The 27,613-nt window shown below is 49.0% G+C and overlaps 1 protein-coding gene across 6 annotated transcripts in view; it reads right to left on the bottom strand.

The window, feature by feature from the left end:
• Positions 1–27,613, bottom strand: part of MYLK (myosin light chain kinase) — a 224,195-nt gene that overhangs the window by 90,221 nt on the left and 106,361 nt on the right. For all 6 annotated transcript variants that reach the window (XM_039477689.2, XM_074404231.1, XM_039477688.2 and 3 more), the window contains 5 exons: positions 15,586–15,723; positions 13,685–13,882; positions 12,750–12,999; positions 6,256–6,327; positions 4,741–5,834 (listed from right to left, as the gene is read on the bottom strand). In XM_039477689.2, the coding sequence (XP_039333623.2) occupies positions 4,741–5,834; positions 6,256–6,327; positions 12,750–12,999; positions 13,685–13,882; positions 15,586–15,723 (1,752 nt within the window). The remainder of the gene's footprint in view (positions 1–4,740; positions 5,835–6,255; positions 6,328–12,749; positions 13,000–13,684; positions 13,883–15,585; positions 15,724–27,613) is intronic.

The raw sequence follows: 27,613 nt of genomic DNA, 5'->3' as shown, positions 1-27,613 counted from the left end.
CCCAGCTCTCCTTTTCTGAGTTTTGGGCAGAGGGGAGGAAGGGGATGTGGATGGAGGGAGGGAGGGAGCTTCCTGGAGGTTCTGCTACAGGGCTGCCTCAGTCAGCCTGATCCAGCCCACCTGGCAAGCCCAGACAGTACCACACATGTCCAGGTCACCCCCGCAGGCATGGTGCCCTCCTTGTTCCCCCTAAGCCTCCAGCCTTGGCGACCTCTTCTGTGCTCCCAACTCTGAGCTCCTCCATGTCAAAGCCCAGCTCACAGGGCCATTGCTGACTTGCATGCCTGCATCCCACACCAGCTCTCGGAGGGCAGTGACCCTGTCTATCACCAGTGTTTTTCCTGAGCCTGGAATGCAGTCACAGTAAAACATATTTGTCATTCTGAGACGGATGAAGGCATATTTCTGCAGCAGGTGATCTGGTAGGATCTATGTAAGAAAAGGTCACAAACACTTAATCAAATATAACTTCCTGTTGAAAAAGATAATAAACAGTTTCAGAAAAAAGGAAATTCATAGTTCTTCAAGTGAATTATGCACACAATGAAATGGGCTAGAATAATGTCACGCTCATCATACACGCTGCATAAATCCACTTTTCATAGGATAAACTTACACAGGTTTTTATAAAGCCTTTGCAAAATTCTACCCTGAAGGCAATTAAAAATGAATTACCTATTCACAACAGCAACAAAAATGAATCCTCATTGTTAGACTGGGAAAAGTTTTGTCATGGGGAGGAGCCTGGCCTGGAGACAGGAAAAAAAGCATAATGATAAAGCCCTTCTCAGCCCACCACAGAGCTCCCCTCAGCTCCTGGGGCCATCCGCCTCCCACCCTTCAGCAGAGGCAGGTGCAGGAAGGGCTGGGGAAAGACTTGGTGGCCTAGCTGCCCATGGCAGAGGGCAGGCCCAGCTGGTAGTAACTCTGAACCCCATCAGCCCTGCAGCTCTAGGGGTAAGAGTAAGGAGACCTCCATGTGGCTGTGTCCTGCCAAGAATCAACTTGCGGTCAACTCCAGCCCATGACTGCCATACCACTTCTGCTCTCCTCAGCATGAAAGGGGGTTTACTAAATGGGGTGATGTAATCCTGTTTGTGGGGGGGGTCTGTGGGCTATGAGCCCTATCTAAGCTACAGACATCGGAGAAGTCCCCTATAAACGGAGCTACCACTAACAGTAGGTGCACGCAGATACACAGGTTGATGGGGAGGGGACAGTACAAGAATCTCATGGTCAAAGGTGAGTGACAACAGGAAGGCCTCCTAAAGGAAGTGAATCTTGTTTGTAGCAGAGCTGACAGGATGGGGATCAGTGCAGCGGAGCAAGAAGGGCTGCAAGTCAGGAAGCTGGGGGCAGGGCAGATGCTGAGCTGCGTGTGAAGGACGCAGGATGGTTGGCCAGCAAGCCATTCCTTCACCTTCCCCTATAAACCCCCTCCAACCACCAGCTTCTTCACTCCCACTGACAGTAACACTGTGACCCCAGCCACTCAGACACCCACACTTAGTGGTCTTCCATTTCTTCATCTTCTTTACCTACCCCCAACCCTTATCCTGCTCTTCCCAGCCAGGCAACAGATGCCATGACTTCTGTCCTTGCTTCTCGAACTGGTCATTTCCTGTCTGTGGTCCTGGCCACTATCCTAGTCAAGGCCTTGCTGTCTTCCACCCTGACCTCTTCAGTGGGCTCTGTATTTCTCTTCTAGGCACAGACTCCACCAAAACCCCTAAACTGAGCTTCATGTACAGTGCTTGTCATTCTAAAATCTTGCATGATTTCCTACTGCCTTAAGACTGGAGTTCCTTAGCAGGAGATAGGATGAAACTGGGGCCATGCCGTCCTCTCCAGCCCAGAACAAGCTGTTAGCAGGATGCCTCTGCTGCTGTGCCCCCCTACCCCCAAGCCCATCCCCTCTGGCCTGCCTTCAGGGCTTAGATCAAAGTCCAGCACTCAGCTCCCTCTCTTCCCACTTCCAGCAGCTCCTCCTAACACACTCAAAGCACTTGTCAGCACTTGGCTCTAACAGTTTTACCACTGTAAATGTGTCTTCTCTTTCCAGATCTATTGAGAGAAGAAGACCCACTCCATCTCTCAGATTGCTCTAATCCCTGTGGAGGGAACTGCTCAAGTAGTGACTGACAGACAAGGCCTTAAGATAAGCTTTCCCCTTAAAAATATACCAGGCTCTTGAAGTCTTGGTGAGTGAGGAGACAGAAGGTGGGGCTAATTTTTGAGACAACGCACTCTCCTGTATGGAAGCAAGACAGGCTCATTTCAAGGTCTGCTTCCACCACTGCAGAGAAAATACCAGAAACCTGGCCAGGCCGGTGGCACCGTCAGTGTTTCAACCTTTGGACAATTGTTAACAAGATCGAGGAGTAAATTAGTCATAATGATAGACAAATTCTCAGCTGCCACCAGTATTCTCATAGAATAATAGGAATTAACTAAGAGGTCATATAACACAGTGGTCTAGGCAAGGGAATTCAGCCACCTGACTTCAAATCCTAGCTCTGTTACTCCCAGTACCTTCCATTTAGCAAGGTATGTAACTTCTCTGTTAGGTGGACAGTATAGTGGTCGTTGGGAGGATTAAATGGTGAAAAGTTTAGGATGCCGAAGATAGTGTCTAGCATGTAGTGTTCAACAGATGTCAGCTATTCTTTAAACAAAAATTTAAAATATTTAGAAGCTGTCTTACAGTGTGATTTGGGGCTCTCTCTGGAATCCCTTCCCACTGCTCCTGGTCACTCTCCTCTCTGTATGCAGCTTTTCTTGGATCATTTCTTCTGCTGCTGCTCTGGATCTGAACTGCTCCCTCTGGGACAGTTTCCATGGGAAGGGAGGCTGGAGTGGCTAAGATCTCTAGGCTCTTTACCACTCAGGGGCCAGCAGGGAAAGCATACTCCAGGCACTCAGGGCACAAGAAGACCAACGGCTCAGAAGGGTTTCTGAGGCCAGGCCTGGGTCTTCCTTGCATCTCTTAGTTGAGTGAATTGTTTCTAAGTAGCTGTTGATGGCTCTGGGTTTAAACCTCATGCAAGCCCAAGAGCAACTGCCCCCAGCGGACTTAACGTCAGTTTTCCTGAGGCCGGAGCAGCCACACACCTCCCATTGTGCAGGCCTGTGTGGCTGCACATGTCCTGAGGATGTTGGACGCCACCCTGCATCCTGCTCCAAGAGATCACCACAGGGCGACCTGGGAAATGCTCCCAGTCAAGGTTTCTGATCAGTTTTACCAAGAACTTTCCAAGTGGGAGAGCCCCACAGGGGTGGCAGGACAGGCTGTGGTATCTACTCCTCTGGACATCTCACCCCAGCCCAATAATCCCCATGCCTCAGGGGAGGGGGGCTGAGCCAGCAGAGGTGGGGGATGGAGGATTTGACTTCTGGAGGACCCTGCCAATCTGAGGACATCCACATGGAAAAGTTACTGCGTCAACACATAGCAGAAACTAACACACTTTTCTTTCTGCCAGCCAGTGTCCCGTTCACTCCTTCAGCACTGAGATTCAACATGCTCAGCAGCTCCAGATGTGCTGTCCAAGATGTAGAGAGAAGACAGACCCTTACTGGGAGAGAGGGATTCTGCCATCTTCAAATGCTCCATTCCCCCTTGTGAGGGGAAGGCAGGCAGCGTTAGAAGGTGAGGGAGGGAGTGGGGAGAGTCCTGCCAGGGGACAGTGAGGGAGCTGCCCACGGGGAGGGCTCTCCGATGTCTCAGCTGACTTGGATTTGACAGGACCTGTCCACTCCAGCCTCTTCTGTGGCTGCCCTCTGCCCCTCAAGGGTGAAATGTCACTTCCTGGGAGCTTCTTTGTACCCTGCCCTGGCTAGAGCCACCAGCATCAGCTCAGGCAGGACTCTATCCTGCCCTGGCAACCTATCCCTCCGCTGGCCACCAGAGTGGGGTAAGGAGGTTGGCTGGCTTTGGAGCTCCCACCCAGACTTGGGATTTACAAAAGCACTTCAAACCAAATTGAGGGTCCAGAGAAAATACTCCTGTGTCACCCCTATCTCTTCTCCAAGTATAAACTGGCCCATCTGAAAACTCCAGACCCCAAAAGTCCACACAGATGGAAGGATTTGCCCCCACCCCCCACCCCACCATCCAAGAATGTGAAATACCAGCAAACAAAAGTCTCATCCAAATTAGGAAGCAAGCAGCTCTGTCTGCCCATGAGTGTGTGCTGTAGGGGCTGTTTTAGGATTTTGGCTTTGCCCACAGATCCCTTCAAACCCACCATGCTATCAAGACTTAAGTTACTGTTGACCCCAACTCAGAGCTCCGTGCCACCTGATCACTGTACACCCTTCCCCAAACCCAAGACGCTGCTCTAAACAGCTCCTGACTCGGAGCTCCTCCTGGCTCCAGCCTCCCTGTCCCCCACCTCCAAGCCTGTGAACAGAGCCCTCTCTATGCCGGAGCTGGGAATCAAGTCAGATTCAGGTCTCCTCTGGGGAGCCACAGATGGGGGTGCCATGAGTCTGCCAGACAGATACCGAGATGTGGGCACGTTCCACAAAGACCATGATCCCAGCCCTTAGCCCCAGCCATGGTGTATGTACCCAGGGACCCTGAGCAGGGGACCTATCCTTGAGTGAGCAGGAGACAGGGGCCCAGCACTCCCACCCAGGGTATGGGCTGCTAACAGGGGCAGTGAGACCAAGGCTCCATGAGCTAGCAGTGGCCCTGGTACAGAGGCCCCTTCTTCCCCAACCCCCACACTCATTTACCTTCTTGGGAGAGGATGATGAACTTGGTGGTCTTGAGGGTCTTTCCATTCAGCGTCCAGGTGATGGTGGCTGGGGGGTCAGCAGATACCTGGCACTGGAGCAGCAGCTTCTCGCCCTCTGCCACATGAGCATCTTGCAGCTTCTTCTGGAAGGCTGGGGCTGTCCCCTGGCTCTCTGATCTTTTTTCATTATCTGTGGTCCCTATGTGCCCTCTCTTGCAGTTCACATCATTCTTAACATCTTTCTTGAGTTCTTCTTTGCTAGTGGATGTCAGGGTCTCATCAGGCTTTGCATTGCCCGTGGGCTTTGTGGTCTCAGCAGGCATGGCATTGCCCATGGGCTTCGGGGTCTCAGCAGGCATGGCATTGCCCGTGGGCTTCGGGGTCTCAGCAGGCTTGGCATTGCCTGTGGGTTTCGGGGTCTCGGCAGGCTTGGCATTGCCTGTGGGCTTCGGGGTCTCAGCAGGCTTGGCACTGCCCATGGGTTTCAAGGGCCCTGAGGGCTGTGCATTGCTCAGGGGCTTGGAACTTTCCACTGCTTTGGCATTCAAGGTCTCAGCACTGCTGCCACCATTCTCTGCTGGTAATTTCTTCTTGCCGCCCAGCACTGAGCGAAAATCTGGGGTGGCAGATTTTGGCGGTGGCACCTTCTCAGGCACAGGGGCCTTGGGAGTCCCCTTCTTGGCCAGGACGGAGCGGAAATCGACCTGCTGGGGACTGTGCACCTTCCTCTCTTCCTCGGACACAGTCTTTGGCTTCACTTGCCGCTGCAGGTTGGCACGGAAATCCATCTGCTCGGCTGGGATCTCCTTCAGGTCGTCTTCCGATAGGGTCTTGGTACTCACCTTCTTCCCCAGGAGGTCTCGGAAGTCCAGCTGTTCCACCTCCTGCTGGCGGATCGCCTCCTCAGTGTGCTGCCTCGTCTCCACGCGCCTCTTCAGCACCCCTCGCACGTCCTCGCCGTCTTCCTCCTCTGGCCAACCCTGCCCTCTTGCTGGCCAGCCAGGCCTCAGGGTCCCATAGTGGTCACCACCACCACTATCAGCACCAACTCCTCCACCACAGAGGCCCTCACAGCTGGCAGGCTCCCTCCCCCTGCAGCCAGTGAAGGGAAAAAGGAAAGTAGCAGGAGGAAAAGGGGCTGGGTAAGAAAGAAACGTCAGGGGAGAGCAAATCCCTGAGGCTGGGAGGGTAGAGGGGAGCGGGAGGGGAGGGGGGGCCGCAGCCAGGCTGTGTTTATAGAAGGGAACATTGGTGAGAGGCGCTCGCTTGCTTAGTTGGTTTATTACATCGGTAATGACTTCAGTAGCCTTATAAGGGTGTGTACAAAAAAAAATCACCCCCTCCTTCCCCTGCTCTCCCTCCCTAATTCCCCTTCCAATCTCTCCCTTCTGGCTTTGGCAGCCTCATCTGCAGGACACAAACAATCTAGGGCTGCTGGGCTGGGGCTGTGAGGGCCAGGAGGAAGGTGGGGATGGGGGCACGGCCAGGTGGGGCAGCTCCTGGGGACACTCACCTCGGGAGGGCTTTGGCAGGACTGTTCTGTAGCATTAGTGACACCTGGCAACTGCATTCGCCAACCCGGTTCCTGAGGAATTCCAAAGATCAATAAAGATCAAGAGGCACTCTGGGCAAAGGGCCTGTTCATTGTGGACTTGATCACAGGCTGCTGGCCACCAGGGAAGATGGAAGTCACCAGCTTGACTGTGACATTCACCCCAGATTTAGATTTAGGGCAGGACCCTCCCACTCTGTGGTCACCCTTTATTTTCTCGGTTCTTATTTAAAAAGAAGAAGAAAAAAGAATCTCTGGACAACCGATAAGGCAGGCATCCAGAAGTAGGAACACTCTGTAAGTATATAATATAATCAATCAACCAACCAACCAACCAACCAACCAACCAATAAAAGGAGAAGGAGGAAGGCTAATCCTGCTGGGACTGTGATGGAGCAGCTAGGTCTAGACAGACAGGCTCTGGTGGTGGCCCCGCCCAGTGACCTTGACTGACTCCACGATCCCTTAACACAGAGGTAGTTCCTTTCCCTCTCCTGCACAGGAATGGAAGCACCCTCAACACCCACTCATTGATAATGCTCTGAGATCAGAACTTTCTGTGTTAAAAACCTAACAAGTGTTTTCCCACATGAGTGGCCCTTTCTCTTCTTCCTTCAGGTTGGGAGGGCTCTGGATTCTTCATGTCCATAAACCTTCTCCATCTCCTGCTGGTGCACAGAAGCTCAGGCCCTCTGCTCAAGGAGGGGCTGTACCCTCCCTGGCGGCAGCACAGTGGATTTGCAGCAGATCGTCCCTCCAACCCCATAAGGCTGCCACCTGCTGGCATTTCTGAGCTCTGACCAGCCAAGAAGATTCTGCTCAGGCAAGGGGAAGGGGTGGGAGCAGGTCTGAGAGCCAGAGGCAACTTGTGATGGTTATCACAATCGCATTTCATACAGCACCCTCCAGCTTTCATGACGCCCACCCCCAGTTCTTTCTTGAAATCCACAGCATGTCAGAGAGGTATAGAGTACTGCCATGCCCAATTTAAAGATAAGGAAAGGGGCCCTAGGGTGGGACCCTTAGGGTCTCTGACCACAGAACTCCCACTCATGCCCCTGGAAATGCTGTCTCACTAGCACTCAGACCCAACAGCAGATGTGCCAAGCTCTGTGACAGAGTCTTTACATGAGCCATCTCATTTAATCTTAGGACAGCTCTGTGACATTAGAGTTAGCACTGTTTTTGTAAGGTAAAAAAAAAAAATGAGGCTTATAAAGGTGAAGTAGGCCGGGTGCAGTGGCTCATGCCTGTAATCCCAACACTTTGGGAGGCTCAAGTGGGAGGACTGCTTGAGCTCAAGAGTTTGACACCAGTCTGGGAAACACAGGAAAACCCTACCTCTATTTAAAAATACTGCTACTAAAGGTCAAGGTTATATAATTTGCCTAAACTCACAGAGCTTGCTAGTGGGGGGAAGGGCTGGGACCTGTGACCCTATGACCTTTGCACCCCACCCTACTGTGCTTATCAGTACAAATCTGGTCTGGGATATTTGTGTGTCCACGCACATATGTATATATCAGCCATTCACGTGATGCACATATACACTGGTCTAGCTGGTGGGCACCTGTACCTGCAGGTCCGTGTTTGGGAATATGTGCACATATGAGTTATACCCACGTGGGCAGGCATCTGAGCATGCCTTCTTGTACATTCTGCTGGCATGTGTAGGTCTCCCACTCACTCCTCCTGGCCTCCCTCGCCATGGATGGACACTGGCAGCCCATGGCTTAGCACAGGATTCTCAGGGGTTCTGGGGCGCTGCCCACCCTTGGGTGCTGGCATTCATTTAAAGCAAGGAGAAGTCAATTGTTGCTATTGTCCAGCTCTCCTCTCACCTGCTGGGCTCGCCTCTCCTTCGTCCTTCTCCCCAGCTCCCTCATGCTGTCCCAGGTTGTGCTGGTTCAGGTGCCTTCCTGGCTGCCTTAGCTCTTTCCCTCCCCTCTCCTCCCCGGCCATGCCTCCCATAGTCTGTCCTCTCCCAGCCACCCTCCTCAACACTCAGGCTCTCAGAGGGCACAGATTCAAGGCGGAGGGAGTCTCATGTCTGGAGAATTTTGAGTTCAGGGTGTTCCTTTGCTCAACAAACAGCAATCAGAAACCTCATGGGTGCCAGGCCTTGAGAAGACTAAGAGGTCCTCAGTGCATCCTGGGCTCTCAACACTCAAAAATGCTTATGGGCTTTGGGTGAGCTTGCAGAATAACCATGTGAGAATAACCCTGCTTCTGCCAGGCTGCTGGCCAGTGTCAGGCCACTCTTTTCCTACTTTTAAGCACAGCCTTGTAGTGCCTGGGTTGACATGGAGCAGGAAGATGAGAGCCCAAGGGCTGTGTTTGCCTGGCAGCCCTTTCAGCATCTCCTCAGTGGAGTTTCCTCCTATCACCAGTAGAACACAGCCCAGATGCAAACATCAGGAGCAGACACTGCCCAGGTGGCTGCTCTACCCCAGCTGGACTCCTCAGAGGTTTTGGCGGTAGCCAGCCCTGTGCCCTGAACTGGAGTAAGCCATCTCTCCCCATTGTAAGGGCAGGTAGGGGCTTCTGTCACTTTCCATGACCTGTGCTCAAGGTGGGGAGCACAGACTCAGGTAAGTCTCTGGAGGGCTCCTGCCTAATCCACTCCGGGCCTTACCCTGTGGCATACATCAGTCTAAGGGGTCAGAAGAAGGTGGAGGACTTGGGATACCAAGGCTGACCCATTAAGTGGATCATCCGGTGTCAGGGGTGATCTAATGGTAACTGTTCCTACAGCCACACACTTCAATCTCTGCTGGGCCTTTAAGGCAAACCATGGGTTCATCTGCAGCCTATAAAGTTCATAGTGGCCTTCTGCCTGGGACCCACATGTCAGATCACCTAAGCTGCTGGAACAGGGTCTTGGGGCCATCTTTGACATCTTTACACACCCAGTTACAAAATCAGGGCTGGGGCTGAAGATTAGGCCCCATCCCAGGAACTGTCACAGAGCATACGGGACTCTCATCCTATATGCTGAAACTTTCACAGAGTCCTTTTGCCTCTGCTTACTAAGCCCTGAATAAGAGCTCTGCTCTTTGGTTACAAAGCCTTGGATCCTGTCCTACCCTGAATCATTTACCTCTTGGATGGGTTTTATATGTAAAAATCAGTTTAAGAAACTAATTTCCTAGCAAGTGTCAATTTTTTCAAGTATTACAGCTGGAATTTTGAGCTTTTTGTTATTTCCCCTTTTGGTACAGTAGACAAGAGCTTGGAAGGGAAGAGAGGCAGAAACTACTCACCCATACCTGCCTCACAACCCTAAAAGGGACAGGCAGGATCTGCCCACCCGCTGCCCCCGCACACTGGACCCCCAGCTTCCTCCCAGCCATCCAGTCGTTTCCCTCGAAAGGCACCCGGCCCTGGGTCTATGCTGCTGGAGGAGCGAGGTCTCTGGCAGGCCTGCCACATACCCTCAGGAAACTCTCCACTGATTTGCTGCTTCTCAGTTGGGGACAAAGCTAAGGCCAAGGCAGTGGCCTCCCAAAGGAAGGAAGAGGCTGGACTCTGGGGAAGAAAAAGAGGCAAAGGCTGCACAGGTGGAGGATCTAGTGTGGTTTCCCAGGTCCTTCCAATTCCCCGTGCATGTGAGAAACTCCCCATGCACAGCCATAAGGGATGGAAGAGCATCTGATTTAAGTCAAAAAATGAGGACTTGAACTTGGGCTGTGTTACTTGCCTTTGGGTGGCCATGAGCAAGTCCATGACCCTGAGACCTCAGTTTCCCCCATTATTAAATGATGATGAGGCTAGATAACTTCTGAAGCCCCTTCCAGCTGGGACAGTCTAAATTTTATGACTGTCCCTAGCTGGCCCCAGACAGTCTGCCTACTGACCTCCGGGTGCACGCCTCCTCTCTGGCCTGGCAAACTTCCCACAGCCTTTTGCTTGGCTCTGCCCCCACCCGACCCTTTCTTGCTTGGCCTACTCAACAGTTAAGCCTTATCACATTGGCCAAGACTCAGCCTTCCTTTCCCATCAAAATCCCACAACCAGCTCATCGCCTATAGGAGGTCTGGCTTGAGTAACATAAGCATTATCTCAACGTGCTACTCCTTCTATACAGACAAGATCATCACCAGGTATTCTCACACATCATCAGTTTCTTCTTTGTACTGACCTAGGGAGTAGGCATGCACCTTCTCTCCATTTTGGAGTAATAACCAGTTCAAATACAAGACAAAGGCCGTTGATGTGTTCTGAGCATACTGCTAATAATAGTAGGGTGACCAGCAGCTCAAAAGCATCCCGTCAGCTGACCACAACAGGCATGTCATTCAGCTCAGCTGAGATTAGCCTTGCCTAAATCAGCAGAACTTTCTAGGAGACCCAAAGATTCCTAAGAAATAATAAAACTACTTCAAAAAAAAGCCCAACTAGCTATTTTTAATTGTTATCAAGAATTTGGGTGGTTTGTTATGCAGCAAAAGATAACTGATACAAGCATAAAGCACATGGTCACAAAGGACCTAAGGGGATGGGGTAGGTATCAGCTTTTATAGCAGCCTTGGAATTTAGCTCTAGAGCCTATTTGTAGCTCAGAGCTGTGAACATAATGGGCTCAGTATGGGGAGATGGTAAAGTAAAGAAGAGAAAGCCCCTTGCAAAGCGGTCAGGCACCCAGGCCAGGACAGCTCTAACCATCCTCAGGGTGTGGCACGACCTCCTATTTGTAGAATAGGTGAGGGGCAGACAAATGCTCTTCTTCAATGCTTACACCAACCCCAGGACCCACAGAAGGCATCCTGTCTCCATCAGTCCAGGGTTGGCATAGAATTTTAAGAGACAGAGCATTTTCAAGGTAAAAGAGCATTTCTGAAGCACATTCCTTTAATAAATAGCTATCAAATGTGGACTATGGGCTAGACACTGTTCTAGGCCTGGGAATGTGACAGTGTGCTTCACGGAGCTGACCTTCCCTTGTCACCTGAAAAGGTGAGAAAAAAGTCATACCTTCCCCACTGAAAAGTTAACTTCCTGTGGTGGTTTAAAAACGTCTGCAAATCCTTCTCTCTAAGAGATGGAACTGAATTTATCTCCCCTTGAGAATGGGCTGTACTTAGTGACTCACTCTAACAAAGTCAGAAGTGATGGTGTGTGGCTTCCAAGAGCAGGTCTCAGAAGACACTGCATGCCCCAAGCTGGGCTCCCTCTTGGATCACTAGCTCTGGGGAAGTCAGCTGCCATGCGGTAAAGACACTCAATCAGCCCCACGGAGAGGTCCACAGGGCAAGGAGCTGAGTCCTCCCACTAACAGCCAGGGAGGAGCTGAGGCCCCCACCCCCAACGCCCGCCAACAGCCAGTGAGGAGCCGAGTCTCCCCACCAACAACCAGTGAGAAGTCAAGTCCTCCGGCAAACAGCCAGTGAGGAGCTGAGGCCCGCTCCCCTCCACCACCAACAGCCTGTGAGGAGCCGACGGCTCATATCTGCCAGCTGAGTCCTCCCGCCAACAGCCAGTGAGGAGCCGAGTCTACCCACCAACAACCAGTGAGAGGTCAAGTCCTCCCGCCAATAGCCAGTGAGGAGCCGACACCCCCCCCCCTCCACAGCCAGTGAGGAGCTAAGTCCACCCACCTCCAGCCAATAGCCAGTGAGGAGCCGAGCCCCCGCCCCGCCGCAACAGCCAGTGAGGAGCCGGGCCCCCCTCCCCTCCAACAGCCAGTGAGGAGCTGAGTCCACCCACCTCCAACCAATAGCCAGTGAGGAGCCGAGCCCCCGCCCCGCCGCAACAGCCAGTGAGGAGCTGAGTCCACCCACCTCCAACCAATAGCCAGTGAGGAGCCGACGCCCCCCCCCCCCACCCCACAGCCAGTGAGGAGCTGAGTCCACCCACCTCCAACCAATAGCCAGTGAGGAGCCGAGGCCCCCCCCAACAGCCAGTGAGGAGCTGAGCCCTCCTGCCGCAGTCATGGGAGTGAAACTTGGAAGCGGGTCCCCCAATGTCAGTCAGGCCTTCAGAGGCTGAAGCCCCTGCTGACAGCTTGACTGCAACGTCAAAATCATCCAGCTAAGCTGCTTCCAAATTCCCAGCTGGGAGATGATAAATGTTGTTTCAAGCTGCTAAGTTCCAGTGTAATTTGTTACACAGCAATCGGTAACACACACATTCCCTCCATCCCCCTGCTTTTCCAACTTTAATCCATTCCTCCTTCCTTCATACTCACCATACGCCACACAACAGGGGAACAAGGATGTAACAAGACAGAGGATTCTGGGTACCTGAGCTCAACAGGGAAGGTTCTCAGTGGGCACTTGCTGTACTGAAGTAGGAGAAGCAAAAGCTTGTGAGCAGCACCGAGCCTGCACTTGCTTTACATGGAAGTCCAAGCCCCACATGGGTTTGTGCTGCTTCTAGCTTCTCAGACCCGGGTTAAGGAAGCTAGGAATTTGGAGGGAAGGGTTAAGGGAGGCTGGCAGGACATGCAGACTCACTTGAGCAGGATCTCATATCTGCCGGCATGCCAGGGCTGCACGTTCTTTAGAACCAGGGTGAACACATCCTCATTCTGAAGCACCTCGAAGTGGCCAGTGTCTCTGGAGAGGGCTTTGCCATCTCGCAGCCAGTGCACAGTAGGAAAGGGGTCACCAGCTATGGCGCAGGAGATGAGGACACTCTGGCCCAGGGAGGCTGTCACTGAGCGAGGCTTACTGATGAACCAGGGCTGGGTGCCGTCGTGAGGCTCTGGAAAGTGGCAAAGGGCAGAGCTAAACAGGGAGGCCCCTCTGCAGGCCTCCTTCACTCAATTCTCCATGGTGGTGAGGGGTCGGAAGATAGCATGTTACCCAAGTAACAGCTTGTCTAGAAATCACTGCGATTGGATACACAAATGTAGCACATCCTTCTCGTTGCACATCCATCCTGTATACACTCTCAGAGGATATTAACATGACTGTATATCCAAAGTAAGGGAAGGTAGCCCAGAAGGCCCAGGGGCACCGAGCCAGGTGCTAATGATCTGCATCTCATGTGTGTGATTAAGGATTGCCACTCACTTCATGTGTGCCTAACTTGCCTCTCCTCTTAAATACATTATCTAATGGCAAGCCCATAACTTACCTCAAAAGCTATTTCTGCCAGATTGTTAAGTGTATTACAGATTTCCCTCTTAGTACTTTATGCAGCCTGGCACAAGTAACCCAGAGAAGGCAGGGACTTAAGAAAGCTGGGAAGGGCAGCCCCACTCTGCCAGAGCTTGCAATGTTGGACAGGGAGATGGCCTCTGGGGCTGGGGTGGGACTGAGGGACCAGAGGGTCCCCAGCACAGTGGGAACAGAGTAGGTTCATGTGATTCCCCTGCCTCCAAATCACTTTTGGAGAGGCTGCAGCCGCACCTCCTTCCCACTTGCACTGAGCGGGTCAGCCTCACCTTGCACTGTGAGCACGGCCTCAGTGCGGACCTCTCCAGCGCTGTTCCAGGCCTCGCACGTGTATGTGCCCGTGTCCTCTGGGAACACTTCCTGGATACAAAGGCTGTGCTGAGTGCCTCTTTGTTCAAAGTGGAAGTCCTCTGACTCTTGGATCTCATTCCCGTTGTGCAGCCAGATGACTTCAGCGGGTGGATTCCCTGAAACAGGAGGAGGGGAAGGGGGACTGGTTAGGGGAATAGGTCCTATCCCTAATAGGAAGGACTGGTCCTTCCCTGGCCATGCAGCAACTCTGCACTTAATACAGTGATATTGTATGAAACGCTCCAACAACTCTCTATGCTTCACCTTCGCCATCTGTAAAATAGGAATGCTAACACGATCTACCTCATGTGTTTCTTGGGAGGACAAAATGAATCAATCAAACCTCCCTTAGCAGCCCATTAGGACAGCAGATTAGAGCATTTGGCACAAAGGAAACACTCCATACATGTTCATCAGAATTATTTAACATAAGATTTGGGGAAAACACTAAGAACCCAGACACAAAAATAGGATTTCAGAGATGAAACAGAAAGGTTTCATCATCAGGAAGAATAGTTTTTAAAATCAGAATTCAAGCTGCTTGATAATCCTAAGTGGTAGCTGGACTCCTGGGTCGAAACTGAATGTGTTTTCTGCTCTGCGCTGCTTCACATGGGGCACCCAGATCTAGGCAATGCTAACTCCCTTGCAAATTTTCAGCAGAAAGAGACCTCAGGTAGCATTTCATTTTGCTATCGCACAAATGTCATCCCAGGGTCAAGACAGGCACCAACTTGAGCACGATTTCCAAACATGGCCCTTGGTGAATAGCATTTTCAGTTTTTACTAGTCTACTTTTCTGAGCAGTTTCTAGGGATTTGTTGGAGCATAAAACCATGGGCGTCTGTGAAGCTTTCCTCTGATGTAAGAGCTGAGCCATTAGGCTCTACTTTAGAGGAGCAAGGGCCCTGAAGGAGGCCACTGAGGCAGGCTGTATGATACCAGGCCCAGGAGAGGTTCAGGAGAGCGCATGACATGTCTGCCACGGGTTAGACATCAAATACCTGGAGGGCAGGTGCAAAGCACTTCCAATCTCTTTCAACTCAAGGACTCAGTGTGTAGCACAGTGAGTGTGGACAGGGGAGGGGACCCAGCCCTCTACCTAGAACCACCAAAGGATGGCCTGCAGGAGCAGGGAGTCCATCGGAGCATCCCTAAAAGGGCAAGTACACAGGTTCTCTGACAGCCCATCTTTTTTGCTTATGCAGCTCAAGGGGGACTAAAAAACTAGGAAAGTAACCTTCAGACTGTCAGAGGCACTGATCAGTGGCCAACTACCACTTAAGCACTCAATGGAAAACTCTGGCTCCTCAGCCATGAGCGCTGTGCTAAGATCTTCTCTGGGCTCCTCTCACTCACCTCTAGCAAGCACTGTGATATCTCAGACCAGGATACTAACCACTTGCTCATTTCCCTGACTCTGTTTTAGAAGAACCTCTGCTCTATCCTCCCACCTTAAAATCTGAGTAGAGCAACTGAGAACATCTTCCGAGATTTGAGAAGTTCTCACATAATTTGGTTTTGTCTTCAAAACCTCCCGGCTACACTGGCCACACTCTATTTTCCAATTAATCTCTCACTGCTCTAGCTATATGGCCATCGTCTTTCTCTGGACCATTTAATCATGAATCCAGAAAATCCTACCCAGAGAAGGCAGAAAAGAGAGGACAAGAGTCTCCATTTCTTTTGGTCCATCGCCTGAAAGTCCCATCTGATTTTCTGGTGGATCAATGATCTGAGCAGGTCCTCGAGGAACAATACCCATCGCAACCGATACCAGTTTCATGTTAATCCCTGAGAAAGAGCTGCAGAGACAGACCTGACACTTGGACTGTCATAGTGACCTGGCTTCCATCCATGACTTTGAGATCAGAGAGGCCCTGCAGGAAGATGGGTGCAGTGGGCTTGCTGGGAGCCACGGGCAGAAGGTACTCACTCTTCCCGCCACTCTTCTTTTCTGTGTGGTAGAAAAGACAACATGGGGTGAACATTCATGCATTCATTCAACAAACACAGACTAAATGACCTCTTGGTACATGACTGTGCTGATGCTCAGGTTCCCACCAGAAGCTGGCAGCTAACAGAGAAAGAGTGTTTGGAGTTCCTGGAGATCATTACGAACAAGATGCCTCCTATTTCTCAGCTTGGCAATGATGATGTTCTTGCCTGACAGCCAGGAGTCAACAAGGAGTTCTCATGAGTTTGTGAGTTTTTAAAACATTTCATTTATTTTTCAAATAAATGATACACTCACATGGCACAAAATTTAAAAGGTACCAAAGAGTATGAAAGTCTCCCTCCCACCCCACCCCCCAGCCACCAAGCATCTCTCCTCAGTGGCAGCATAGTTTCAGTTTCTTGTTCATCTTGCCACAGATGATCTACGCGTGTAACATATAGAAGCAAACAGGTATTTATTTACTTCTTAGAAAAGTAAATGAAAACATGTTATACAAAATGATTGGCATCTTTTTAACTTAACAACACATCTTGGTATCTCTCATAAGACAGAACTGAAGAGCTTCTTTATCATTTTCTATAATTATATGGTATTCCATTCCCATCCTAGGAGGTTTTAAACATCTCACGAAAGCCAAAGACACTACACTTATTAGAACAGCCAAAAATAAAAAGACATCACATCCCAAGAACTGGTCTTGACAAGAATGTGGAGCAACTTGCAACTCTCACACATGACAGGTGGCACAGAACCTTCTAGAAACAGTTTAGCAGTTTCTTAAAAAGTTAAACATACACTTCCCTTAGGATCTAGTCATCTCCTCCTGGGTATGTCCCTGAGAGACACCACATACCCATACAAAATCTTGTACACAAATTTGCAAAGCAGCTTCATTCACAATAGCTGCAAACTAGAAACGACCCAAATGTCCATCAACAGGTGAGTAAATAAACAAATTGTGATGTATCCACACAATGGAACACTACTCAGCAACAGGAAAGGATGAACTACTGAGGGCACTGCAACAGGGACAAATCTCACAATAATTATGTTGAATGAAAGAGATCAAGCTGTAGTCCCAGCTACTCGGGAGGCTGAGGTGGGAGGATCACTTGAGCCTGGGAGGTTGAGGCTGCAGTGAGCCATGATCACACCACTGCACTCCAGCCTGGGAGACAGAGCAATACTCTTGTCTCAAACACGCACACACACACACACACACACACACACACACACACACGAAACCAGACAAGGAGAGAGTACATATTAGATGACTCCATTTCAATGAAATTCTAAAAAATGCAAAATCCAAGGACAGAAAGCAGGTCAGCAGTGGCATGGGACAGGGGATGGAGGTGTTGGATTATAAAGGGGCATGAGGAAACATTTGGAGGCAATGAGAAGTTCACTTTAAAAAATCATGGCAAAGGTTTCATAAGTGTGGACATATGTGAAAACTTATCAAATTAAACACGTTAAGTATATGTAGTTTATTGTACATCGGTAACACTTCAATAAAAACTGGGAGAAAAAAATCAATTTCTCTGAGAGAGGGAGGGCATCAGCAAGTGGCGGAGGAGGGTGGAAGGCTGGCCGCTCACTCCCATGCAGTTTCTTGTGGAGGTGGGTGAGCAAACAGTCTTTCCTCATTCTTGGAACCCCCACCTCCCAGGAGCTGAAGGGGAGCGGGTATGGAGGGCCTGGCCCCACCATCTGCATCTCACAGGGGATGGCCCTGGTACAGGACAAGCCATGGGTGCCCAGCCTCTGGTCTTTCCCTTGGTCCTGTGAGCCGGGCAGCTTGACTTTCAGTAATGTCATTTTAGCTGTTTTTGTTTTTGGCAGGTGCAGCTGTTGAGAAGGGGAGGGTTAGGATGTCACTAACTTAAACCCTAAGTTTCTGGGGAAAGGGCCGCTGGCATTTTGGGTTATCAACACAGGATCACAAATACTAGATCTTCAGGAAGTGGAGCCATGGAGAGATTTCCAGGGTATGTAATGTATCTGGGCAGGTCTCAACTCCAAAGTTGCCACTGAATTTTTACCCGTTGCCACTGAAAATGAAATCAGGCCTACCGCAGAACTCTCCTAGCACAGCCCCTGGGAACCTGGATGGGGAGAGGCTGGGAAGGCCCAGGAGGCCGGAGGCAAACTTCCCCCAAAGCAGGTGCAGTTGAAGGGCATGGAGCCTGAGTGTGAGAGCAGGTAACACCCCATGGTCCCCTTGGAAGATGGGGCTCTGAGGCCCCTGCTGCTCTCCAGTGCTCCTGACTCAGCATTGCAGCCTTTGACGGAGGGCAGCCACGGGCTTTGGCAGAAGGCCCAGGGAGTGGGCTTGGGGGCACAGGATTGGAAATGCACAGATCTATCTTGTTTCTCTCACTAGGCAGCAGCAGTCAGGAAAGCTGGCTGCCTCGGGAGAGTTGAGGAATTTCCTGTCTTGCACAGACTGAGAAGGCTCAAGGACAAAATGTTTTTGTCTTTCCACAGCACTCCCTGTTCCTGCCGCTCTGCGATCTCAGCGAGTCTCCAGCCTTACAGTGCTTTGTGCAGATGGGCTCGAATTCCTAGGTGCTGTGGAATGTCACCAACTCCAGAGCACGTTTCTTCAAGCTGGTGGCATTCCCCTCTTCGACCCCACCTTCTCTTGGTTCTTCCCACAGCCCCTGTTTCCTGGTCTGGGGTTTGGCAAAGCCAGGTCACCCTGTGGGTCTCAGCCATCGGGGCTAAAAGCCTGTCTGCACCTCCCTCCCCTGGGAGCTCAGAAGTATGCATGAAGGGGTGGCATGGGAGCGGCTCCCACCCGGCGGCTCACTGGTTCCACCTGCAGATGTGGAGGGGATCCCAGCCTCAGGCAAGTCTCTGCCTCGGTGTGAAGCCCAACTTCCTCATCAGTCTCTAGAGGGAGTCATGGTATCATCACAGGACTTTAGGTAGTTGCAAAGAGATCACAGGCAAAAATACTTTCTACAACCATTCATTATCAACGAGAACATTTGTATGAGGCTGGCATGAGAACTGACTCACACTTACCACTTGGGCTCAATTACTCGATGGGTTTATCGGCAGCAAAAGAACCAACGGAGTCTAGGCCTCACCCAAGGTAGTGGACTCATTTCTATATGACCTGAAGCAAATACTGTTAGGAATACGAATGCATTGCTTAAAAATATCATGGGATACATTACTGGGTATATGCTCAAAGGATGATAAATCATTCTATTATAAAGACACATACATACGTATGTTCACTGCGGCACTGTTTACAACAGCAAAGACTTGGAACCGACCCAAATGCCCATCAATGATACACTGGATAAAGAAAATGTGACACATGTACACCATGGAATACTGCAGCCATAAAAAAGTTCATGTCCTTTGCAGGGACATGGATAAAGCTGAAAACCATCATTGTCAGCAAACTGACACAAGAACAGAAAACCAAACATGGCATATTCTCACTCATAAGTGGGTGTTGAACAATGAGAACACATGGACACAGGGAGGGGAACATTACACACCAGGGCCGCTAGGGGGTTGGGGAATTGGGGAGGGATAACATCAGGAAAAATACCTAATGTAGGTGACGGGGGGATGGATGCAGCAAACCACCATGGTATGTGTATACCTATACAACAATCTTGCACAATCTGCCCATGTACCCTAGAACTTAAAGTACAATTTTAAAAAAAAGAAAGAAAAAAGAAAAAAGTATATCATGGGATATATCTCAACATAAATTGAGGACAAGCTTTCATTGCGCCCCCTCCAGGAGGATGAGTAAGTGAACTTGTGGGGAACCAGCGGATCTGCAGACATTTAGTCCTGGTGACACTCATCGCCTCTGGCCCTGTGTTTTCTTCCCCAAAGCCCTACAGCAAGAACAAAGGGAAGATGGAAAAGATAGAAATGATTGGGAGCACTGTTCAGAACGAGCCTGTTTTCAGACTGGAAGTGGGGGGACCCCAGTCTCAACCCACCACTCCACTGTACTGGGGTAGAGTCCAGGAGAGAGACTTAATTAAGGTGAAGTGACTTGGCTAATGTCATGAAGCCAGTGTGGGCAGACCCAGAGCTTGTGCCCAGGCCTTCTGACAACAAGGCCGGGATGTTACGCAGGTTCCTTCAAAGGGAACCAGTCTCCTCCTATGGTGGCCATGGTGACCGCTCCAGGACAAACACACTGTCAGCTGACCCACATCTTAGATCGTTGACAACTGAGAAAAACTAAAGCAGAACAGACAAGCCAGGTGAAAAGAGCAACGTGTGCCTATGTGTGTGCGCACATGTGTGTGTGTCATCTATGCGTGCGTGCATGTTTGTGTATTTCAATTCATTCCAAAGCCAAATAAATTATTCTGCCTCATCTCTGGAGTCTAGACTCTATATTAGCTTATGCTCACTCTTCTGTGGACTTAGGTAAAATAAGAAGGGACAGATGGAAACTGGTGTTCTTAACTTGTGGCCCTGGCTGTGTGATCCAAAGCAACCTTCCCAAAGCCAGCCTCAGTGTTCTCTCCTCTAAACTCATGGTAACACAGTACTGAAAAATATGATGTCTGCATCATCAGTCTAACACACGGTAATATTGCAGGGTTTTAGATGATTAAAAAATAACATATAAAACAGCTAGAACAATATATGGCACACAAGAAGTATAAAAATAATCCCAGCTACTCAGGAGGCTGAGGCAGGAGAATTGCCTGAACCCAGGAGGTGGAGGTTGCGGTGAACCAAGATAGCGCCATTGCACTCCAGCCTGGGTAACAAGAGCGAAACTCCATCTCAAAAAAAAAAAAAAAAAAAAAAAAAAAAAAGTCAATGTTTTCTGACTTTCCCAACTCAACTGACTCCTTTGGTTGTAGAAAGTCAACCTGCTAATAACTACAATGAGAAAAGCCCTCAAACCAAAACTCTCACATAACAATGATTCCTTATAAAGCCCAATGCTCCAGGATCCCAAAAGATGTTCACAGATCATGCAGTGTTATCCTCAGCATCTCGGAATTACTGGGCAGACTGTGCCTGTTTTACAGCGGAGGGAGCTGAGACTCAGAGAAAGAAGCTTGCCGGTCTTCGGGCCCTGGGGCTGCAATGGTCCATGAGGAGGCGGATGCTGCTGGTGGGGTCCTGGTCTGGGCACTTTCCCTTGACTGTGCTGGGAGCAGAGGCAGGTATCCTCAATTCTGTGAGGGACTTTCTGTCATCATTTACATTCACATCCAGAGCTACCCATTACCCCGGGAGTCGCTCTTCCCTGCTTGTCCTTCAGCCTCCTTCTAGCATCATCCTGGGTTAAGGACCAGGGTCTGAGGCAAGAGGGCTTCAGTGACAAGGCTGTCTCAAAGAGCCCGAGCCTTCTTCATTTGGGGAGCATACACTGGCCTTGGCACACAAATAGCAAGGGATGGTTCACCAGGACCCCAGGACAGACTTGCCCAGCTCAAATAGGGCCACTCTGTACATACCCCCGGGTTTCCCACAGCCTTGCTTCCTGCTGCTCTGCTGAGACTGAGACCAGAGAGGGCCTTCCTTCTGGAGTGCAGGAAGGGGTGAGTCTCCTTGCTTTCCTTGCCTAGGATTAAGGATCTAAAGTGCATTTCTGTTGCTCTGTTACTTGGCATTAGCCAGTTTACTCACAGACTCAGTCATTAACTGCCACTGTCTCATTTTGACAGAATGGAAAAGGATTGATTGGGCCTCCTCCAATGGGAAAGATAAGCATTGCGGCTAAGAATAAGCAGACTGCTGACAAGTATAAACGATGCCACATAGATGAAGCTGTTAACAGGACTTCAGAAAGAGCAAGAATGGGAAAAACGGAAGAACAGAGAGAGCAAGAGAAGAGAAAGAGAGAGAGGGGATGTGGGGAAGGGGAGGGGGAAGCGAAGGAGAGGAAGAGGGAAAGAATGAGGGACAGAGCCAGTTATACACACACCCGCCCCCTTTTACAGTTCTACTGACACATGGGTTTTTTTCTGCCCTTGCCATTTTGGCTGTTTTTGACTCATTAGAAGATGTTTTTGAAGACAGTTCCCCATCATGAAATTAAACATGAAATATTGCTCTGATGAAGCAAAAGCATCTAACAAATGACAGATCAGGATCTCAGAGCAGCCAAGCAGAAAGCACATGGGCTGAAGCAGGCAGAGGCCTGGTGCTGCTGCTGATCGGCTGGGCTCCTGTGGTCAATGACATCGCCTCCTGAGCATCACTGTCTTCGTCTGTACAGGGAGCTACGAAGTGTCAAGTGGAGTTGTCATGAGAACTAAACAAATCAAGCCAGCTTTTCTAGCCAATTAGACTTTTCCTATCAAAACAATTCCTTCTTAAAACCACAAATTGAGAGTGGTTTTATTTTAAAAACCCTAATATAAATTGATACCCAATATGGGGTTTCGGTAAGCTCTTATTTAGAGGAAGAGTTAGATACCCACGAAACAGGAGCAGTTGGTTACCTCTTGCACCAATTCTTTTTCTAAAATAACCAGTAAAGCCTGTTCTTCAAACCCAGCCCCAGGAGCGAGGCCTTTGGCTCCTCTGGGACCTGACACTAGGAACCCACTGTTGCTTTTGTCCTGGTGGCTGGCTGTGATCATGTCATCTCCTTCTACACTACAGTAATTCTCCTGTCTTCCCTTCATGGCCTTTTCTTTTCTTTTCTTTCTATGGTTTTAGCAGGAAAAACAGCTAAATTCTGGATTTCTCCTTATTAGTGTTTTTTTCTACCTGCCAACATTTGCTGGTCATCTTGCTACTTTCTGAAGCCCCATGCTCACGGATCCAAATGTGCATTCAACGCATGTTTGCCTTAATCTTGGATCTACCAAGTATTTTCCTTAGGCTTTGATCATGAGCTGTATTCCTTATTTATTACAATGCAAAATATCATTCCAACAGCAATTCTGACTCACTTCAAACCCTGTTGTACTATGGAAATTCAAAAGATCACCAATTGAGGGGCACCATGGAAGCATAGTTTCCCCATCTTCTTGTATTTGGAGTTCAACATCCAGCATGGTCCAGGGATCACCCCCAGCCTCCTCCTTTCCCTAAATTCCAGGATTGTTAACTCTGGAGGATTCATCAAAGGAGGGTTACTTTCTCCCCGCTGATACTCAGCACAGTGCTTTCCCATTTCCAGGGTGTTTAAGCAAGCTGTAAATCCCTGGGCATCTGAATTCCCCTTAAATAAAAGGCTCTCTCCTAACCAAACAGAACCTTCTTCAAGTCAGCAAAATGGCTACTTTGTGGCATAAAAAGATTTTTCCTCCCATAGCCTTGTTCTCATTTGGCCTTCCTTCCTCCCGGAACTTAAGAAGCAAATGGGAAGAGAAGTGTGCGAGGAAACGAATGAAAGGAACAATGACGGATAGCGTCCCAAAAAAGACCTCTGACCAGTAATGACAGGGTTGCCGGCTGGGAAGCAAGGATCACTGCAACCGCAGTCTTTTCACTGCCTTAGAAGTTATAATCATGCTCTAAACTTAAAGGTATGGCATCCAAACCACCCAACGGTCCCTCCCAGTGCAGGCCTGAAAACCTCACTCTCAGTTACACTGTGATCACATGGGTCACATTTTGCCCCTAGGAACTCAATGCTGCGATTCTGGATAGCATTCATGATCTAGGACTACATGTAAGCATCACCAACTGTGGGTGTAGAGGTGGATAGTTATAAAGCCCTATAATGGCCCTATTAGTAAAATGATGTTCAAGTTCTATGGTATGGGCACAAATGTACATGTATATGCTCAGAAGTCTTTCTGTAACACGAAGAACCCACATAGTACGCATACCCAATTCTGTACTCAACCTACATAAAATGAAAATATTGGTTGTATATTAACTTAACATGTAATTATTAATTGCTTGCTTTTTTTTTTTTTTTTTTTTTGAGACGGAGTTTTCGCTCTTGTTACCCAGGCTGGAGTGCAATGGCGCGATCTCGGCTCACCGCAACCTCCACCTCCTGGGTTCAGGCAATTCTCCTGCCTCAGCCTCCTGAGTAGCTGGGATTACAGGCATGTGCCACAATGCCCAGCTAATTTTTTTGTCTTTTTAGTAGAGACGGGGTTTCACCGTGTTGACCAGGATGGTCTCGATCTCTTGACCTCGTGATCCACCCGCCTCGGCCTCCCAAAGTGCTGGCATTACAGGCGTGAGCCACCGAATTGCTTGCTTTCTTAGAGTTTAAAAGCTTGTGGACAGATGTTTTGGATAAATTAAGTTTCTTAATATATATAAAAAAAGGTAAGTTAAAACTGGTATTTCTTCTTCAATAAATTTCTCTGTAGCCAAAGTAAGTATTTGAAAAGTTTTCAGTGTAAAATCAAGCAACGCGGAAAGGATTCCCTATTTAATAAACGGTGTTGGGAAAACTGGTTAGCCATATGCAGAAAGCTGAAACTGGATCCCTTCCTTACACCTTATACAAAAATTAACTCCACATGAAATAAAGATTTAAACATAAGACCTAAAACCATAAAAACCTTAGAAGAAAACCATAAAAACCCTGGAAGAAAACATAGGCAATACTATTTAGGACATACGCATGGGCAAGGACTTCATGACTAAAACACCAAAAGCAATGACAACAAAAGCCAAAATAGATAAATGGGATCTAATTAAACTAAAGAGCTTCTGGACAGCAAAAGAAACTATAATTGAGTGAACCTACAGAATGGGAAAAAAAATTTACAATCTGACAAAAGGCTGATCTCCGGAATCTACAAAGGACTTAAACAAATTTACAAGAAAAAAACAACTCCATCAAAAAGCAGGCAAAGGAAATGAACAGACACATCTCAAAAGGAGACATTTATGCAGCCAACAAATACATGGAAAAAGGCTCATCATCACTGGTCTTTAAAGAAATGCAAATCCAAACCACAATGAGATACCATCTCATGCCATTTAAGATGGCAAGCATTAAAAAAATCAGGAGACAACAGATGCTGGAGAGGATGTGGAGAAATAGGAATGCTTTTACACTGTTGGTGGAATTGTAAATTAGTTCAACCACTGTGGAAGACAGTGTGGCGATTCCTCAAGATCTAGAACTAGAAATACCATTTGACTCAGCAATCCCATTACTGGGTATATACCCAAAGGATTATACATCATTCTATTATAAAGATACATGTACACCTATGTTTATTGTGGCACTGTTCACAATAGCAAAGACTTGGAACCAACCCAAATGCTCAACAATGATAGTGATAGACTGGATAAAGAAAATGTGGCACACACACACACACCCCATGGAATACTATGCAGCCATAAAAAAGGATGAGTTCATATCCTTTGCAGGGATATGGGTGAAGCTGGAAACCATTATCCTCAGCAAACTAACACAAGAACCCAGAAACCTAAACACTGCATGTTCTCACTCATAAATGGGAGTGAACAATGAAAACACATGGACACAGAGAGGGGAACATCACACACCGGGGCCTGTCAGGGTGTCAGGGGGGATAGGGGAGGGATAGCATTAGAAGAAATACCTAATGTAGGTGACGGGGTGATGGATGCAGCAAACCACTATGGCACATGTATAACTATGTAACAAACCTGTATGCTCTGCACACGTACGTACCCTAGAACTTAAACTATATATATATATATATATATATATATATATACACAAAAAGTTGTGTTTTTAAGCTCAAGGAGGTCAGGATCCATACCTTATGTCAACTGGACAGATTGTATAGTGTCCAGAGTACCTGTGCATAACCTGGGAAGACAAAGGAGGTGGCTCAAGGCTGCCCTGCAGAGGGCCTGGTATTAATCGGAAAACAAACTGTGCCTCTACTCATTGCTGAGCACACGCTGACTTCACTGGTGCCTGCTGTCTTCATTAGAAGCTCTGCATAAAAACAAACCCTCTAATAAACATGCTTGTCCTATTTTATTATCTATTCTAGAGATCGTCTTTTTGATTTTCTGACTTACCCACATTTCATGTCCTTAGATGCCTTTAACAGGCCCCCCAGGCCTTCAGTTAAATAAACAAACCATTAGGCTGAGAAACTATGTCAAAATGGGCACAACCAGCAGGCTATTAATAAATCTAGACACTGAAGAATTTTAGCCTTGACGGAGATACTCCAGGGGGAAGTAAATGTAAAATATTCTAGCCCAAGGATGCCCCCCAGCAATGACTCAGTCCAGATACTGTGAGATATATATACTCTATTTCAGATCTTCCTGGGATCTGCAGGAATTTGAATTCACCATCTTTTAGACTCATCCTGGGTCAGGAGGAAAGACATTCATTGCTTGGTTAACTATCTAGCCTGTGTTGGGGAAAGAAGGAATATTTGTTGAGGGACTCTTTTTTTTTTTTTCTTTCTTTCTTTGAAGGAGTATTTGTTGAAGGTCTCTCTCTCTCTCTCTCTCTCTCTCTCTCTCTCTCTCTCTCTCTCTCTTTCTCCTCGCTTTCACTCTCGCTCTCGCTCTGTCATCCAGGCTGGAGTTCAGTGGTGTGATCACAGCTCATTGCAACTGCAGTCTCGACTTCACAAGCTCAAGCAATCCTCCTGTCTCAGCCTCCTGAGTAGCTGGGACTAGGGGCATGAGTCACCACACTCGGCTAATTTTTCTATTTTTTGTGGAGACGGTGTGTCGCCATGTTGCTGAGGGTGGTCTTGAACTCCTGGTCTTGAGAGATCCATCCACATTGGCCTTCCAAAGTGCTGGGATTACAGGCATGAGCCACTGCACTGAGCCCTGCTGAGGGATTCTTGAAGGTAATTTGTAGATTTCCTGCACACCCTAATGGGCACTGAGTACCCAGAAGGGCGAGGAAGTCTAGGGAATGCGTCCCTGCTCTGCAGGGGAGGTTCAGCAACCTCTGTGCTCTTGTCCATTCAGGGAATGTAGGCTCCCACAGCAGGCCTGGCTCTACACATGGTACCATGTGCTCCCTCCCTGCAGGAAACTCACAGTCTGGAGAGGAAGATAATTAGACAAGCAAGTAGAATAAAATGAAAGTGAATTTTCACTGAGTAAAATGCTTTCTCCCTACCTCCAGAGGCCCTGCGTGGTGTGTCGCCGCCTTTCTGAACTCACTTTCTATCACACTGCCCCATCTACTTTGCTGCAGCCATGGAGGCTGTCTTGCTGCTCCTAGAACGGGCAATCTTGATCCTGACTCAGGGCCTCGCACTTGTGTTACCTGCCTGGAGCTCTCTTTCCCCAGGCCACTGACACCTCTGAGGCTTCCTTCCTCACGGCACTAAAGATGCACCCTCTCGCCCTCCTTGATTCACACGTGCTGCTCATTGGCTTTTTCTCCTGGTAATCATTCCTTTGTGACCTGCTCATGTTCTTAACAGCACATACCAGGATGTGAAATGAGGCCAGGTGCTGACTGCTGCCCGCATTACCATCAGAATGTAAGCACCATGCAGGCAGGGCCCTCAGCTGTCCTGTTGACTGCAGTTTCCCCAGAACAATGCCTGGCACTGGTAAGTATAGTATCAGTGTAAGTAAAGGCTTGTTGGTAAGTAAGTGTCATACTGGAAGCAATGCATTCTGGGTTGATTAGGGTAGGCTTCCCAATGAAAGTGACATCTGTGGGAGTTTCCAGGATTTGGAGGAGAAGAGAGTCACCAAGGAGGGGAGGCAGAGAAAGCATGAAGTTCTGACCACAGAAATCGTGTCTGAAGGCTGCACCAGCAATCTCGACGACTGCAAAATCTCGGCAAAAGGCGAAAGGTGAGAAGAGCCCCTGCATCTGGACTTTGGCGCAGTATCTGCTGAGCTCTCAGACTAAGCTTGCTTCCAGGAGAGCTGCCCCCAACCACCCCCAAGAGAAGACAACGGGGTTGGGGGGACATGTGTTGCTGCATGGCGCCACCTTGTGGCCACAGCCCTTGAA

This window comes from Saimiri boliviensis, chromosome 8 (assembly GCF_048565385.1).
Source record: "Saimiri boliviensis isolate mSaiBol1 chromosome 8, mSaiBol1.pri, whole genome shotgun sequence".
NCBI classification, from domain to species: domain Eukaryota; kingdom Metazoa; phylum Chordata; class Mammalia; order Primates; family Cebidae; genus Saimiri; species Saimiri boliviensis.
The sequence above is the reverse complement of the archived record's forward strand: the minus strand, read 5'-3'. Positions and strand labels throughout refer to the sequence as shown.